Here is a 15762-nt window from a genome sequence, read left to right on the forward strand (position 1 = left end):
TGAAAGAAGAATCGTTCATCGGTGTAGGGGACAGCCGCATCTGCTGTGCTGCTTAAAAGCATCTGAAGCCTGAACTTGAACTGGGAAGGATGTCGCCTATGTGGACAACGAGCGGTAGCGGATGTTTTGATACGCGATATCGTTGGGTTCATAGCGAGGAATTGCTCACCCACTTTGGCGGAGGCCGGCCGTCCCAGCCGCTGGCTGTAAATGGTCGCGGCAGAATGAATCGACGATGCCGGCTGCCCCGTGTGCGAGTTCGCCCACAGCCCGAATCTGACGCCGCAGCCGCCACCTGCTGCTGCTGCCGCTGCCGCCTTTACTGCAGCTACCGTCAGCGGCTGCGCTTGAGCGGTAGCGGCCGAGGTCTCCGGCACACTTGGAGGCGACGACCGAGCGCCAGTGACCGGGGATGACCCAGAGCTCGGGCCTGAACCAGAGACGCCGATGCCGCTGCCGCTACCACCGCGACCGTCGCCATTTGGCAAAAGCTGGAGCTCCATGGAAGCGGCACGAGTGGAGGAGTTGGAAGCGCAGGGAGAGGCACTTGCTGGCACTGCTGGATGCTGGGTCAATCTGTCAGTATTTGTGCCACCGTCTGTGGGCAAGAGGCACGAGAGAGACAGGCAATGCAGCGTGGTGCCCACACAGTCTGGTCCTGTGGCAGCGGCCCTGAAAAATCACACGGCGAATACTTTAAATATTTTTGTTTCTCAATAGCGAAGCTTCAGACATCCCCGTTCCACGCATCCCGGGCGTGCATCAGCTATAAAATAGCGGTCGTCTGTCTGTGAGCCACATCTTTATTGCACCTCTCCCCCGAGCCACCTGCGTACACCGTACCTTTACAGCACCTGTCCTGCGAGCCCCCTGCCGAGCCGGGCACGTGTGTGGCGGCGACAACGGAGGCGGAAGAGGCGCCGTGCTTCTCCCAGGATCCTGGGTTACCGGCGCTCGGAGCACCCTGTGTGGGAAGGCCCTGCCACGCCGGCTGAGGGTACTGGGGTGGTTTTGATGCCACCACCGCCGCTCCTGTTTCGCGATGGTGCGTTCCTGTGCCCACATCGTGATCATACATACCGAGTGCGTGTGTCAGGGAGGCTGGAACTATGAACTATTTTTTATTTTACCAGGTAAAGCCCACTAAGCTATATAGCTGTTTTTTTCAGAAGCAGCTCTAACCAAGTGGTTTATCACGTGGAAATGTATAGCAGCCAAATACTCTAAACACATGTTTCTAAAATGTACCCAGAGAAAATTCCACACGACCACAGGGAGAACACGCAAACTCCAAATATACAGACATCAGGGTCGGGAACGAACCCACGACCTCCTGCATACCAGGCGTGGGAATTAACATCTCGCCACCGTGGCACCCGAGTGGCACCAGAGAAGAATTACGAAACAGGGATTTTCGGTCAGGGGGTCGACCCGGGCTTTCAATCCTCTGGGATCAGCAAAATAAAAGCAATACATGGTAAATTGCGCTCATGCTAATGTTATCCATTTCATCAAAGAGCCGCTCCCAGGCACCGCGTAATAAATCTACAGATTACGGGTGGGGGACGTGCGGCGCGTGGGCCACACATGCCCCCCCCGCCGCCCCAACTTCATTTTACGCAGCCCACGGCCACGCGAGGCCTACCCCATCGATATTAATCCGTCACTGCAAGCATCTTAGCTGCATTAAGCAGGTACGGGGAGGGGAATGCTTTCCACCTGGCAACACTGCCTCTAATTTTAGACTGCTCAGTCCAGTCATCGGTCTCACTGCAAGGACCTCTCTCAGAGCGAGAAAAGTGACTAAGCCGTGTGTGTTAATACGTGGCCTGCCAAGGATATTTGAAAGTCCCATTCGATCCTCAGCAAGGAAAAGCTTTCCCACCCCTGCTACGTACCATAAATCATCACACCACACTCCCGTATTAATCATTTGGCGTTACAACTTTTCACCACAAACGCTATTGCTTTCACAAGCCGCGCGCATTTGGAAAATTCATTGCAAGGGAGACCGTGCTTTGAGAGCGGACTTAAAGAGCCGAGATGGAGGAGCGAGAGGCGGGGCGGGCACTGCGACTGTCCTACGGCGGGGACGCGCGACTTACCGGAGCGAGGCAGAGCATTGCTCTCACTCTCGGCCTTCTCCGCATTGCCAGCGGGGGCCAAGTCTGAGGGGGTCTCGTGGAGGCCTTTGGGATCTGCCACTGCGTTACCTGGCATGGGGGCACGAAGCGTCAGCTGTAAGAACGATTTACTAACTGGCTGTGGTGGCAGGTTTAACGACACATTTATATTTACGTGATCTCACCAAAGAAAACCTCTGTTATGTAAGAACACCGCGTTTGTAGTTAGCGTTTAACACTAGTGGTACGTACACGTACGTAGGCTGCTCTTTGTGAGAGCCCTCCCCTTGGGGTTGACAAAATGAGCACAGCTTTGTGGGAAGTCAACAGCCGTCCCGTCCCGTGTGTCTGTCTGTGTGAGGTGGCGCGACGGTGAGCGGTGGTGCAGTGGTTCGCGCACTTCGCTACAATGCCAACGAGCTGGGTTCAACCCCTTGCCATGTCCAGCACAAGCAGGGGGTGAAATAATTTGTACATCACAAAACCACGAGAGCTGGCTGCGGCTGGTATGTATGTATCTTGAACTTCTTACCATGTAGCCAACCATGCGACAAGGAAGTGCAGGCTTAGGGAGGCCTTCACCCACCAGTGGATTGATCGCGACTGATGATGATGATGTGGTTTATGAAAATAGCAGCAATTGGGAGACAAAGTCATCGATGTATGTGTGGTGGAAACTATGCCTCATTTACTCAGCTGACCTTACAAGGGTGTCCATGGACAGAGCTTGTCTCTACACTTCCTAGGGCTTAAGAGGGTGTCTTTGTATTTTGTGTGTGTGAGAGCATGCATATCTGTCAAGTGTTTAGTCTGCACACCACACATTCTTATCGGTATTTAAGTTAAAGCCTTTAAAATATTAACGGTGGTTTTGGCTCATGGACAACTGTGCCAAACGGCAGCAAATGTGAAATACTCCTCCAACAAGAGGCATTCCCGACCTGTGCACACGTGTGTGCATGAGTGCTTGTGTGTGTGTGTGTGACAGGGAGCGGTATTGGAGCGGTTAGTGTGCTGCGCTACGAACCCGGCGACTCGGGTTCGATTCCCGCTCACGGTCCACACCAGTGAAGATTATCTAAACCGCTCCTGGGTCTCCTCTAGGTCGACTCAGCCTCAAATAAGTACCTGGTGTGGTGTGTAAAAACATCGCCATTGGGGAGACAAAGGCGGTCGGGCATGGTGTTGGCCACCCACCCCCTCGTCTACGGTGCCGGCCTTCATAGGTGCTCGCTACGAGCACTTGCCCCAACAGTCTGTTAAGGCTATACGGAGGATCTTTGACTTTGTGTGTGATGGGGAGCGGTAGTGTAGCGGTTTCCGTGAAGTGCTAGGAACCTGATGACATGAGTTCCATTCCCGCTCACGGCCAACACCAGTGACGAATATTTTAATCAGTCCTGAGCCTTCCCTAAGTTGACTCAGCCTTAAATGCGTACCTGGTGCGGTGTGTAAAAAGGCGGCCAGCCATGGTGCTGGCCACCCACCCCTTCGTGTGCCATACCGGTCTTCATAGGTGATCAATAACAGCACCTGCCCCAGTTTAACACGTAGGCTTTCGCGACCAATATTATTCATAATAAAGGTTTTTTTGGGTTAGATCGCATTATTTATAAATGTGTCGTAACCCTCCACCACCAGACACGGCCAAACAGTAAAAAAGTGTCACGTGTACAAAGACAAATAGTTCACTACTTTAGCCCACCGGTGTGTTGAAGAGTGAATCAACATCATTTAAAATTTTGAGTAGGTTTCGCTGGTAATTACATCCAGCATCATCGGCACCTGCCCCAACAAGTTTGTCAAGGCTATATGGGGGAGCCATCTTTTGTGTTCGCAGGAGTGTGTGAGCGCATGAGCATATGTGTGTCCGTAAGGTATTCGGTGAGTTTTCCAGTGTGCAATTGAGTGTGAGAGTCGTTGCGTACATTTAAGTGTGCAAATGAGCAGATGTGTGAGTGATGGAGTGTCTTACTAAATGGGTAGGTAGGTAAGTAGGTTGAAGAGGAAGTGAATCATTTTTTTCATGAAACTATAAGTGAATATGCAAAATAGCGAATGAGTGAGTGGGTGGGAGAGTGAGTGAATACATAGGCGAGTGCGTGTGTGGGCGGATGGTTCAGTGGGCAGGTGAGTGCGTTAGCTAGTGAAAGGGGCTCTCACTATTCCGTGTGCCCAGGAAGACACTCGCAGAGCGGTTCTTGTGCGTATACTGAGTGAGAACTTCCTCCAGCTCCCCCTCACTAAGCCACATGGCACACACACCATCGCGCCAAACACAAAATACACCATCATATCACAATGCCACCATATGTACCGTAACACCAGAACATACACAATGACATAAGCCGAGTTGTATGAAGGTAAAATATGAGTATCATTATTATTCTTTTAACTGGTTGGGTGTTGCTGCGGTCATAATGCCATGAGATAAAATCGCAAATGAAACCTGCTAATTGATGACAATGATAACTGCTGGGGGGTGAATGACTACGTGTCACATGATGATCCTGAGTCTCCTTACCTCGCACTGTCCATGAAGCGGTGGAACATCTCGGGAGGCAGCGTGTCTGCTCCGAGTTTTCCATCCTTGGTGGAGCGCTGGGTCATCAGCTCCGTCTCCTGCCGGTTACGCATGCGGCGAGAGCACAGGGTGAGTGCTGCGGCGGCAGCCACAGAAGTGGTGGTGGTAGTTGTGGCGGTGGTGGTGATGGTAGTAATGGTGGCAGAGGTGGCGGTAGTGGTGGTGGTCACAGTCGTGGTAGAGCTGCTGCCGAAGATAGAATTATTGGCAGCGGTGACAGCGGTGGGGGTGGCAGTCAAAGCTGTGGTGTTATTTGTGGTGGTGGTGGTGATGATGGTGGTGGTCGCGGTGATGGTGCTATTGACAGTAGTGGTGGTAGTGGTAGAATTGGTGGCGGTCCTGACACCGTCACTGGGTGGAGTGGCAGGCGCGCCGCTGCCCACCCGGTTGTAGTGCAGCAGGAAGATCCCGAGCTGCCCCGCCAGCACGCGCTTGCGGTCGGCCGGGGACAGCCGGCGCCCAGGCAGCGCCACGCGCACGGGAGCCTGGAGGTTATCGGCCGCGCGGCGCAGGAAACGCACCACCAGGTCCTGTGGCCGGCAAAGCATGGCACGGAGGATAGGGGGCAATGTGGTCGGAGCCGCGTGCGCTCAACCACCCTCGTCTCACCAGGACTGCTATCGGCCTCCAAGTGCCGAGTACTCACTTTCGGCCAGTTTTAACGACTCAAACGATATCACCATAATAAATGTATTAAATATTTGCATGTGGAGGAAATACACAAACCATTACAGCGCACACTCTGATAACATAATTATAACTACAACAGCAGTTGCAGCATCGTTCTGCCTTGTTTTCAAGGGAAGCCCTCCGTGATGCTCTTTGCTCATGGGGAACGTCATGTGTTGGAACGGCCCACAAGAGCGTTATGTGGGGGCCACCAAACTCGGCCGTCTTTGTCTCCCCAATGCAGATCTTTACACACCGCATCAGGCACTCATTTAAGGCTGAGTCGACCTAGGGGAGGCCCACGACCGGTTCAGATAATCGTCACTGGTGTTGGCCGTGAGCGGGAATCAAACTCGGGTCGCTGGATTTTGTAGCGCAGAGTGCCAGCCACTGCACTATGGCTCACTCACGCACAAAAACAAAGATCCCCCATATAGCCTTAACATACTGTTGGGGCAAGTGCTGTTGGCAAGCACCTATGAAGGCTGGCACAGCACACGAGGGGGTGGGTAGCCAGCACTGCACCACCGCCCCTCATAATAGGGAGCGGTAGTATAGTGGTTAGCCCGCTGCGCTACGAACCCGACTCACGGCCAACACGAGTGATAAATATCTTAACTTATCCTGGGCTTCCCTGAGGTCAGCTCAGCCTCAAAGAAATATTTGGTGCAGTGTGAAATCATTGCCACTACGGAGACAAAGGCGGTCAGGTGTGGTGCTGGCCACCCACCCCCTCGCGTGCCGTGCTTGCTTTCATACAGTCTGTTAAGGCTGTACAGGGGATTCTAGATTTGAAGTTTTCGTGACTGCAAGGATTCATACTCTGTTTTTTTTCTCGGTAAAGTCACGTAGGTAAAAAATGAAAAAAATAAATTAAATCACGACGTTTCGGGCGGAACACAAGCGTCCTTCTTCAGGTGGGGACAACTTAAGTGTGACACACCTAAGCGGTGTCCTTTCGCTAAGTTGTGTTGCGCCCGAAACGTCGTGATTTAATTTATTTTATTTTTTTTACCTACGTGACTGTACAGGGGATCTTTGTCTTTGACTCGCACACACTCGCTCACACACTCGTACCATTTGCTCGGTGTCCGTGGGCAGCGGCGGCCCAGAGGAAGCGGGCTCCCTGCTCTCCTGCACAAGTCGCTGCTGGACTCGAGACAGGTACGCAGCAAAGGCCTGCCGCGCCTGCACCTTGCTGTGTCATACAAAAACAAATATCCCTGTTAGCGAGCACTCATTAAGGCCTTAATGGGACATGGGGAGAGCTGTGTGGCAAGCACCACTCTTGAACACCCGTGTCTCTCTAATGCTGATATTAACGCACCGCATGAGGTCCTCGTTTTAGGCCAAGTAGGCCTTAGGGGAGGCCAGCAGGCTAAGTTCATGTTCCCATTCCCAAGTTCTCACCCCAGTCGAAGCTCAAATCAGCCCCTAGTCCCTTCAAGACCCGACAAGAAAGATTACTTCCACTTCGTGTGAAACGAAACAAGGAATGTTCTGCGATGAAAATGGTTCCCACAAATAGACATGTGGATGTTCTACAACTGGCTGAAGGTTCCCAATGGAGATGAAGAATGCTCGTTCGAAGAGGAGGACATGTCGAACCTTCAGAAATAGGTACAGCCCTTATTGTCAATCCACTGCTGGACGATGGCCACCCCATGCCTTTGTGGGTAGTCAGGGTTATTTGACCTGACTTCACCACGCTGGTCAGTGCTGGATTTACGAAGGCGCGGAGCGTAGACGTGGAAGCACAGAAGTAGAATACAATGGATATTGCCGTACTGTCCTCCGTGTATCCTCACGACAACCTGTTTGTGTATGGTGGTCAACAATCCACGCACTATCTAGGATCAACCCCACTTAGCTTGTGAGATAACAATAAAATAATAACGGGATAATAATTAGTCCCGGTTTATAGCACCAAGGTCTGATGAGCTTGATCGCATTCCGGACGATTTGCCCATAGTCTCTTCACTCATAATCGAGCTAAACGGAATACTTTAAGGCGTTATTGGCCAGGCCAGCACATGGGCAAACTTTCCAGTTTACTAATGTCTAAGACTGGGTGGGCGGAGGTGCTTTACATGAAATAACACAAACATTTATCTTGCTGCAAAGAATGACTGGCTCCAGCGCTTACTAGACGGCTAAATTATCAGCCTTGGCAACTCTCAAGACCGAGTATCCTGATAAAACCACAGAGCTCTTCACATTTTTCCGACCAGAACCTGAGCCAAGAAACGGCACCGCCATGACTGTTGCTCCTATTATTATGCAACACCCATGGAAGGGAGTGGTCGTTGGCAGTCGCGGAGGTGCGGAGATTAATGGGTTTGTTGGAACTTGCAGGGCTTAATGAGTAAAATTCCACGAAACCGGTAGAAGCGAAAAAATGAAAAGAGTGGGGAGGCATGGTTTTTCATTTTGGATTACACTACAATGTGATTTAGTGGAGCTATGTGCATGTTGTGGGGAGCGGTAGTGCAGCGGTTAGCGCGCTGCGTTACGAACCCGGCGACCCGAGTTAGATTCCCGCTCACGGCCAACACCGGTGACGATTATCTGAACCGATCATGGGCCTCCCCGAGGTCGACTCAGCCTTAACTGAGTACCCAGTGTGGTGTGTAAACATCACCACTGGGGAGACAAAGGCGGCTGGGCGTGATGTTGGCCACCCACCCCCTCGTGTGCCGTGCCAGCCTTCAGAGGTGCTCGCGAACAGCACTTGCCCCAATAGCCTGTTCAGGCTATACGGGGGGGATCTTTGTCTATGTACATCTACAGCCCTTTTGGTTAATCCAATGCTGGACGAAGGCTTCCCCACACCCGTGCGAGTTGTGGGATTGGGTTATTTGACCGTACTTACCCACGCTGGGTCAGTGCGGTTGGGTGAAGGTGGGGATTATAAGCATGGGACCCCGGACGTACAGCACAATGACAGATTTTTCTGCACTGCCTTCTGGTTCCCACCACGTAGCTTTACAGCAGCATCCAATGAAAATCTGCTGGTGCCTCTTGGTCACCCACCCCAAGCGCTATCCAGGTCTAAACCTGCTTATCTTCGAAGATGATGAGATTGGGTGAATTCTGTGCGATATGGTCATGCGCACTGGAACGATACTGGAACCACAATGATGGTTTTAATATTGTTGGTAAATAACTAAACCCACTCAAGGTGTTCAAGGTGTCTCAATTATTACATGAGAATTGAGCGGTGCTCATCTCCGTTGGTGGTTCTGAACCAGAGGGGAAAATTCCACATTCCTTTGAGAGAGGCCAACGTCCCTCATTCGATGTTCAGTCAGGTCAAGGTGTGGAGCACACTTGTGCAGGGTAGGTCACCGAGACAGGCACTCGGGAGTGGTACCTAGAGGTCGGCGACCAAGGAGAACTCAAGCCAGGTGGTGGTGGTGGTGGTGGCGGAAACGAGACTGTAAGAGTCATTCGTGAAGAACGTATCAACTGTGGAACCCGAGGCAAGGTCGAAAGCTCAAGCAGACATCGGAAGTCAGGGACCGCCTGTGCAACTATTGCAGGATCTGGCAGAAGGAATGAAGCGATAAACTAAAAGTAAACAATGAATTATATTTTATTTTTTTACCAGGTAAGGCCCACTGAGCTATATAGCTCTTATTCAGAAGCGACCTGGTCACAAACGACGGCCAAACGAAGCGGCTCATCGTCACGTGGAAATTTATAGCAGCCAAATGCTCCAAATGCGTGTTTCTAAACGTGGAGGGAAAAACAGGAAGGATCGGAGAAAAATACGCGCGGCCACGGGGCGACCATGCAAACTCCAAATATACAGGTGTCAGGTTGGGATCGGACCCACTACCTCCTGTATACCGGGCGAGGTAGTTAACATCTGGCCACGATGGCGCCCCATGGTGGCGAGATATTAACGGTAGCGACATCATCGTTACCTGAGGTTCCCTCCAGAGAGCAGGGCTCCCAGAACGGCGTCTTTGGGCCGAGCCTCGTCCCTTCTCGGCGCCTTCTGTGCGACATCCCTGGTCTCCCTGGCAACAATGGTCTCCTTGGCAACCGCAGTCTGGATCTGTTAATTGAGTCAAATTAGCAAAGCAAAGGGCTTATAATACATTTATGACTATGACGATGACTTTTTTAAACTCCGCTGTTACCAAAATTAGCTTAAAAATGTGCCACGCTTTTGAAAAATGGACGCCCCGTTTTAGTAACGGAAATTAATACTTGAGATGTTTGTTTTTGCAGACTTATTTATTCGCTTCAGGGGGAAATTCTCCGAGGAGCTGTGTAAATAAACGTCTTTTAATCATTACCGTGCGCGTGTTTAGCTACCTGTCAGCCTCAATGAGGTGGCTTGTTTTTGTAAGAAAAACTGTGGTTTCATATATTTATACGCACATAACATGCATACATAAACACGCGCACGAATGCACACACATAGAAAAGCGCAAACACACAAATACAAAGATTTCCCATTGAGCCTCATAAACCGTTGGGGAAAGTGCTGTTCACGACAGCCCATTCAGGCTGGCACAAAGCGCGAGGGGTGTTGCACAGATGCTGCATTCCCACAGTGGGTGCCTTCTATCAACAGGACAGAGCTCTTCACAAAATAAAATTGGCCGCGTGACATCATGTGTGTGGCATCATAACGTCTTGTAATGTGATCGCCAATCCGCACCTCTTGTGAGCCAGGTATCTCAACTGTCAAATTATCTCACTTCTTTTCACTAATTTCTATCTCTTGCCTACGGCTGTCTCATCTCTATCTCGCCGTTTCACCTCGCTAATCTGTATCCGGCCATATCTCTCAGTGGATCACTCCAAGGGCCTTGGTGGGCAACATCTGGCTGGCGGCCCATCAGTTGAAAAACTGTGCAATAATGGGGAGTGGGTCCCAACCACTATTCTATCTTCTACGTTCCAAGAGTATATAACGCAATACTCTTTGGTTCATTCGGTAAAGTCACGTAGGTAAAAATAAAACAAAGTTAAAATAAAACAACAATTGAAAACAACTAAATCAAATCACGACGTTTCGGAGGCAACACAAGCTTCCGTCATCAGGTGTAACTGGCACAGCAAATTTAAGGTAGAGAGAGAGCTATTTGTGATAAGAGATTATTATATAGGGTAAGAGGAGGGGGGGAGGAGCCAGGGAGGACGGATGCAGGGTGGGGGGGGGTGTTGGGAGACGGGGATGGTGAAGCCCCTGCTCATGCAACACGGATTGGGGGGGGGGCGGTGGGGGAGAGAATGGTGACTTGGGCCCCAACCACGATTCTAATTTCTACTTTCCAAAATACGAGGGTGACTCAACCTTGCAATAAACAGCAGTGTGCTAAGACTTTATGATTTGTATTGTGATTTGTATATGTTGGTTACTAAGGTCCCAAAAGACCACACAATTTCGATTTAAAGCTGTCGTGACTGCAGGGATTCATAGTCTTGGTTCTTTCGGTAAATGCAAGTAGAAGGGAAATAATACAATAAAAATAAAAAGTTATAAAATAAAATTCTCACGACGTTTCGGCCACAACGCAAGCAGCCGTCCTCAGGTGAAGAAACAGAGCTATCGGAAAGATGGCTGCTTGCGTTTTGGCCGAAACGTCGTGAGAATTTTATTTTATAACGTTTTATTTTTTATTATTTCCCTTCTACGTGACTTTACCGAAAGAACCAAGAATATGAGACCACACAATGTTATTGGCACTGGCCAAACATCACAATGCTGAGAAAATACCTGCAAGTTGTTAGATTGGGATCACACAGAGCAAAATAACCCCTTTCCTGTGGAAACTTGGCAGGACCCTCCCGAAAAATACTTGAGACTTGAGTATTTCTTAGATAAATGCACGAAAGAGATAATAAATAACTAAGTCTTCACACTAATCAAAGTAGCCAACAACAACCATCTCTGCTTTGGAATTGTTTCTGGAATCTCTTTGGAAATGTTAAAAGGTAATAATCAAAAGTAATCAAACTACTTTGCAGCTATTGTAACAGGAATTCATTTACGTGAAAACAGAGTCATCAATGGGGTCACTGGTGGCCAACTTTGGCAATGATTCCAGTTGCTTGTTACTCTGCGTATGCAGAGGAACAGGATTTTTCCCTCCACATTTAGAAACGTGTGTTTGAGTATATGGCTCTAATAGATTTACCACTTCGTTGAACTATGATTTGTGGCCAGGTTGCTTTTGAAAGAGAGCTATATAGTCCAGTGGGCCTTACATTGTAAAATAAAAATAGTTGAATCGTTTAATGCACCCAAACAACGCAAGAACAACACGGTGCCACTGTAGTGGCACTCAGGACGCACCACAGAATCTCTTGGGGGAGTCGCAACCACAAGCCCTACCTTCGCTGTCGATCCGTTCTGTTTGGCAACCCTCTCCACAACCGGCTCCTCATCCACGCTGTCGTTGTCACCATCGTCGTCCTCGTCATCTTCTCCGTTTTCTTCATCCTCGTCTTCCGCATCGAGGTCCTCCGCCTCTTCCTCTGCCTCCTCTTGGGAGGATTTCCTTGAGGTTCCCTTCCTGGAAGTTGGTTTTCTCTCAGCAGGAAGCCGCCTGTTCCTCGCCCTCCGCTTATCTGTCGAGTAGCGCAGTCCCCAATCAATCACCAATCAAGTGATTCTTATTCATTCGTGTTGAATCAATCCTGGCACTACCTTAGATTTACTCAGCCATAAATGAGTTCCTGGTGCACTGTTCAAACAGTGCTGGCCGTGCCGACCTTCAGAGGTGGTCGTTAACAACACCTGCCCCAACAACTCGCAAAAGGCTTCATTTGGATGTGTGCGTATACATGCATCAGGGATGTTGTTGCTGTAATCTACATGCTACATTACAAGCTCGGAACCCCGAGATAAATTCCCTGCTGTCGATAACATAAATTGCAGGTGATATCTGAACCTGGTCTAGTGTTCCCCTAGGCCAACTAAACCGTAAATAAATTGAAATATAACTAAGCAAACAATATTTCTCCTTCAAATACCCGTCTCTCTTTTTAAAGCTTTCGTGACTGCAATGATTCATCTTCTTTGGTTCTTTCGGTAAAGTCACGTAGAATGAGAATAAAATAATAAATTGATAAAATAAAATAGCACAATAATATTCTCACGACGTTTCGGCCACAACACAAGAGGCCTTCATCAGGTGAAGGGAGCGAGACTGTCTGGTAGGACAGCGCTGGAGCTGTCCTACCAGACAGTAGGACAGCGCTGGAGCTGTCCTACCAGACAGTCTCGCTCCCTTCACCTGATGAAGGCCTCTTGTGTTGTGGCCGAAACGTCGTGAGAATATTATTGTGTTATTTTATTTTATCAATTTATTATTTTATTCTCATTATACGTGACTTTACCGAAAGAACCAAAGAAGATACCCGTCTCTCCATTTAGTATTTCTTACACAACCTATCGACCACACAGACTTATGGAAGTGAATAACTTCAGCAGCACCGATTCAGTAGAAGCAAACTCTGGTTCGGTTTCAACAGTGTCCACCAGCAGAATGAGGCTTGCTTGGATCAATGCTGGTTCACTCAATGAGTAAACATCAGCACACAGGAGGCAAAGACAGCTCGATGTGAGTACCATTCCAAATACAAGAGGTGCTCGCCAACAGCACTGGCCCCATCTGTCAATGTAGGCGATGTGGGAGATCTTCATCTTTGTGTGCATACACATGTGCATGTATTTGTGTGTATTTACTGTAGGGGAGCGGTAGTGTCGCAGTTAGCGCACTGCGCTCACGGCCAACACCAGTGACAATTAACTGAATCGGACCTGGGCCTCCCCGGATTGGACTCAGCCTCAATTGAGTACCGAGTGCGATGTGTAAAGACATCACCACTAGGGAGAGAAAGGCAGCCGGGCATGGTGCTGTCCACCTACCCCTTAGTGTGCCGTGCCGGCCTTTATAGGTGCTCACTAACAGCACTTGCCCCAACAGTCTGTTAAGACGATACGGGGGACTTTTTTGTGTGTATTTGCTGTATCAGTCATCTCAGTCAGTACCCACAACACCTAGGTCTGTCCCGTGACCTCCTGCCATCAGTGAGCCTTCCACACTTCACGTGATGGCGGCCTCACAGTGCACCTCGCCCAGCCGACCGGCAGCGTCAGCGGCCGTTGCCGTTGTGTGCGCGCCGTGCCTGCCGTACGCTCCCGTTGCTGCCGGCGCCGTCGCTTGCGCGCCTCCAGCGAGAGGAGCCTGCGCTCGTAGAGGTGGAGCCTGGCGTAGGCCTCGCCCAGCAGAGCCGGCTCCACGACCCTGCATGACGCGCACGCGCGCACAGCACGCAAAGACAAAGACCCCCCCAACCCCCTTGCAGCTTTAAGAGACGTTTTTGGGGCAAGTGCTGTTAGCGAGTAGCATCTATAAAGGCTGGCATGGCACATGAGGGGGTGGGGTTGACAGCACTACGCCCGGCCGTCTTTGTTCCATGAAAATTACATTAGGTCAGGGAAACGAAATACAATGTTGTACCGTACCTCTATGCTCCCACGTCTAAGCTTCCCATCTTTACCAACCCACACTGGTCAGCATGGTAGTGCTTACACCTTTGTGCTGCACAGGGACAGCTGCCGCTCAAGGGCCACCTTGGCTAGGCGGCAGCAGAGAACTAATATGGTTGAGGTGGGATGTGATGTAAGTTCCTTTGAATTGCTGTGGCATTTATGGAAGCGCCATACAAATGCAAATCCTTACCCAGAAGGTTAAACTGTACTTTTTGGTCGAGAAAACTTGTAAGAACGGTGAATAAAGCCTTCTCTCAAGTTGAAAGCCTTCTCTATTATTCAGGATATTTCCTCCTACACGTAGGCAGTAACCCGGTGGTGTAACACGTCAACAACAAAACCGTTGAGTTCTTTGGGAGATGTAAGGCAGCCATTTCAAGACATCAGCGTTCACACCCTCGTCACAGTTCACTGACCTGTGTCCATTTTAGAATCTTTTACACAACTCGATTTAATTTCCGCGAGATACACGCACCACCCACCACACCGTACAGCCAACCTGTAATTCACAGCTGTTTGACAATTCCTTTAACAGAAACTTCATCAACAGTGCTATCCCACAGCACGTGAAATGCCATTCACCAGCTGCTTTAAGCGCAGCTGTGACGTCACTGTGCACAGGTGTCGCCAGTTATTGCCACAACCTAACAAAAAAATGTGGGTTAACCTAGAACCACCCTCGCAAGCCAACAAAGATAAACATAAACATACGTGCTTATACACGTGAACATACAAAGTGCTATTAGCGAGCGCCTATAAAGGCCGGCACGGCGTACAAGGGGTTGGGTGGCCAGCACCACACCCGGCCGCCTTTGTCACCACAGTGCTGCTCTTTATACACCGCACCAGGTACTCATTTAAGGCTGAGTCGACCTAGGGGAGGCCGAGGACTGATGAAGATATTTGTCACTGGTATTGGCCGTGAGTGGGAATCGAACTTGGGTGACCGGGTTCGTAGTGCAGCGTGCTAGCCACTGTGCCGCCACTGCCCGCACACGCAAAAGACAAAGATCCTCCGTATACCCAATAACAGACTGTTCGGGCAAGTGCGGTTAGCGAGCACCTATACAGGCCGGCAAGGCGCACGAGGGAGTGGGTGGCCAGCACCACACCCAGCCGCCTATGTCTCCCCAGTGGCGATGTTTACTACACACCGCACCAGGTACTCATTTGAGGCTGAGACGACCTAGGGGAGGCCAAGGACCGGTGCAGATAATTATCGTCGCTGGTGTTGGCCGTGAGCGGGAATTTAACTTGGGCAGCTGAGCTCGTAGCGCAGTACGCTAACCGCTACACTATCGCTCCCACACATACACATACATACAACAACAACCGCCATTCACCACTAAGTGGCGGTGACGTCACCACGACGCTTGTGCCAGGCTATGTGCACCCTGAGGCCACGTGAAGTGTCGAATGCCCGCTGGCAGGAGGTCACGGGGCAGACCCAGGTGCCACGGGTCGACTGACTGAGATGACTGGCTGATGCACCACCTGTGCCCCCTACTGTGCCAACCTGCTGTGCTTTAGCCACCCGGCACTCCACTCGTTGTTGTGAGCATCGTTTCTCCACCCTCTGTTGTTGTTGGAGGGCGACTACCTCCAACTGCCCAGTAGCGTCCTTCACGAGCCTCCTCCACAGAGGCCGATCTTGACACCGCTGGTACCAGTCATTGGCAAGTCCACTTAGCTCCACGTCCTCCTGCACCACATCACTCCATCTCTTCTCTAGCCCGTGCCCCGCCCGTTTAGCCCCCTCAATCCGGCCGAACAAAAGCTGTTTCGGCATGCGGTGGCTGGGCATGCGGGCTACATGACCCAGCCAACGCAGCCTTGCCTGCCGGAGGAGCTCACCGATGGGACCG

The 15762-nt window shown here is 50.5% G+C and overlaps 1 protein-coding gene across 1 annotated transcript in view; it reads right to left on the reverse strand.

Moving 5' to 3' along the window:
* Positions 1-15762, reverse strand: part of TTLL5 (tubulin tyrosine ligase like 5) — a 108787-nt gene that overhangs the window by 46737 nt on the left and 46288 nt on the right. Inside the window, exons 21-30 of the mRNA XM_032965176.2 lie at positions 13531-13649; positions 11732-11967; positions 9306-9439; positions 6454-6574; positions 5091-5237; positions 4648-4745; positions 4287-4366; positions 2106-2213; positions 844-1053; positions 170-598 (exon numbers count right to left, since the gene is read on the reverse strand). Of these exons, the coding sequence (XP_032821067.2) occupies positions 170-598; positions 844-1053; positions 2106-2213; positions 4287-4366; positions 4648-4745; positions 5091-5237; positions 6454-6574; positions 9306-9439; positions 11732-11967; positions 13531-13649 (1682 nt within the window). The remainder of the gene's footprint in view (positions 1-169; positions 599-843; positions 1054-2105; positions 2214-4286; positions 4367-4647; positions 4746-5090; positions 5238-6453; positions 6575-9305; positions 9440-11731; positions 11968-13530; positions 13650-15762) is intronic.

Source organism: Petromyzon marinus, chromosome 33 (assembly GCF_048934315.1).
Source record: "Petromyzon marinus isolate PM22_M1 ecotype Great Lakes invasive population chromosome 33, UKy_Petmar_22M1.pri1.0, whole genome shotgun sequence".
In the NCBI taxonomy this organism is placed as follows: domain Eukaryota; kingdom Metazoa; phylum Chordata; class Hyperoartia; order Petromyzontiformes; family Petromyzontidae; genus Petromyzon; species Petromyzon marinus.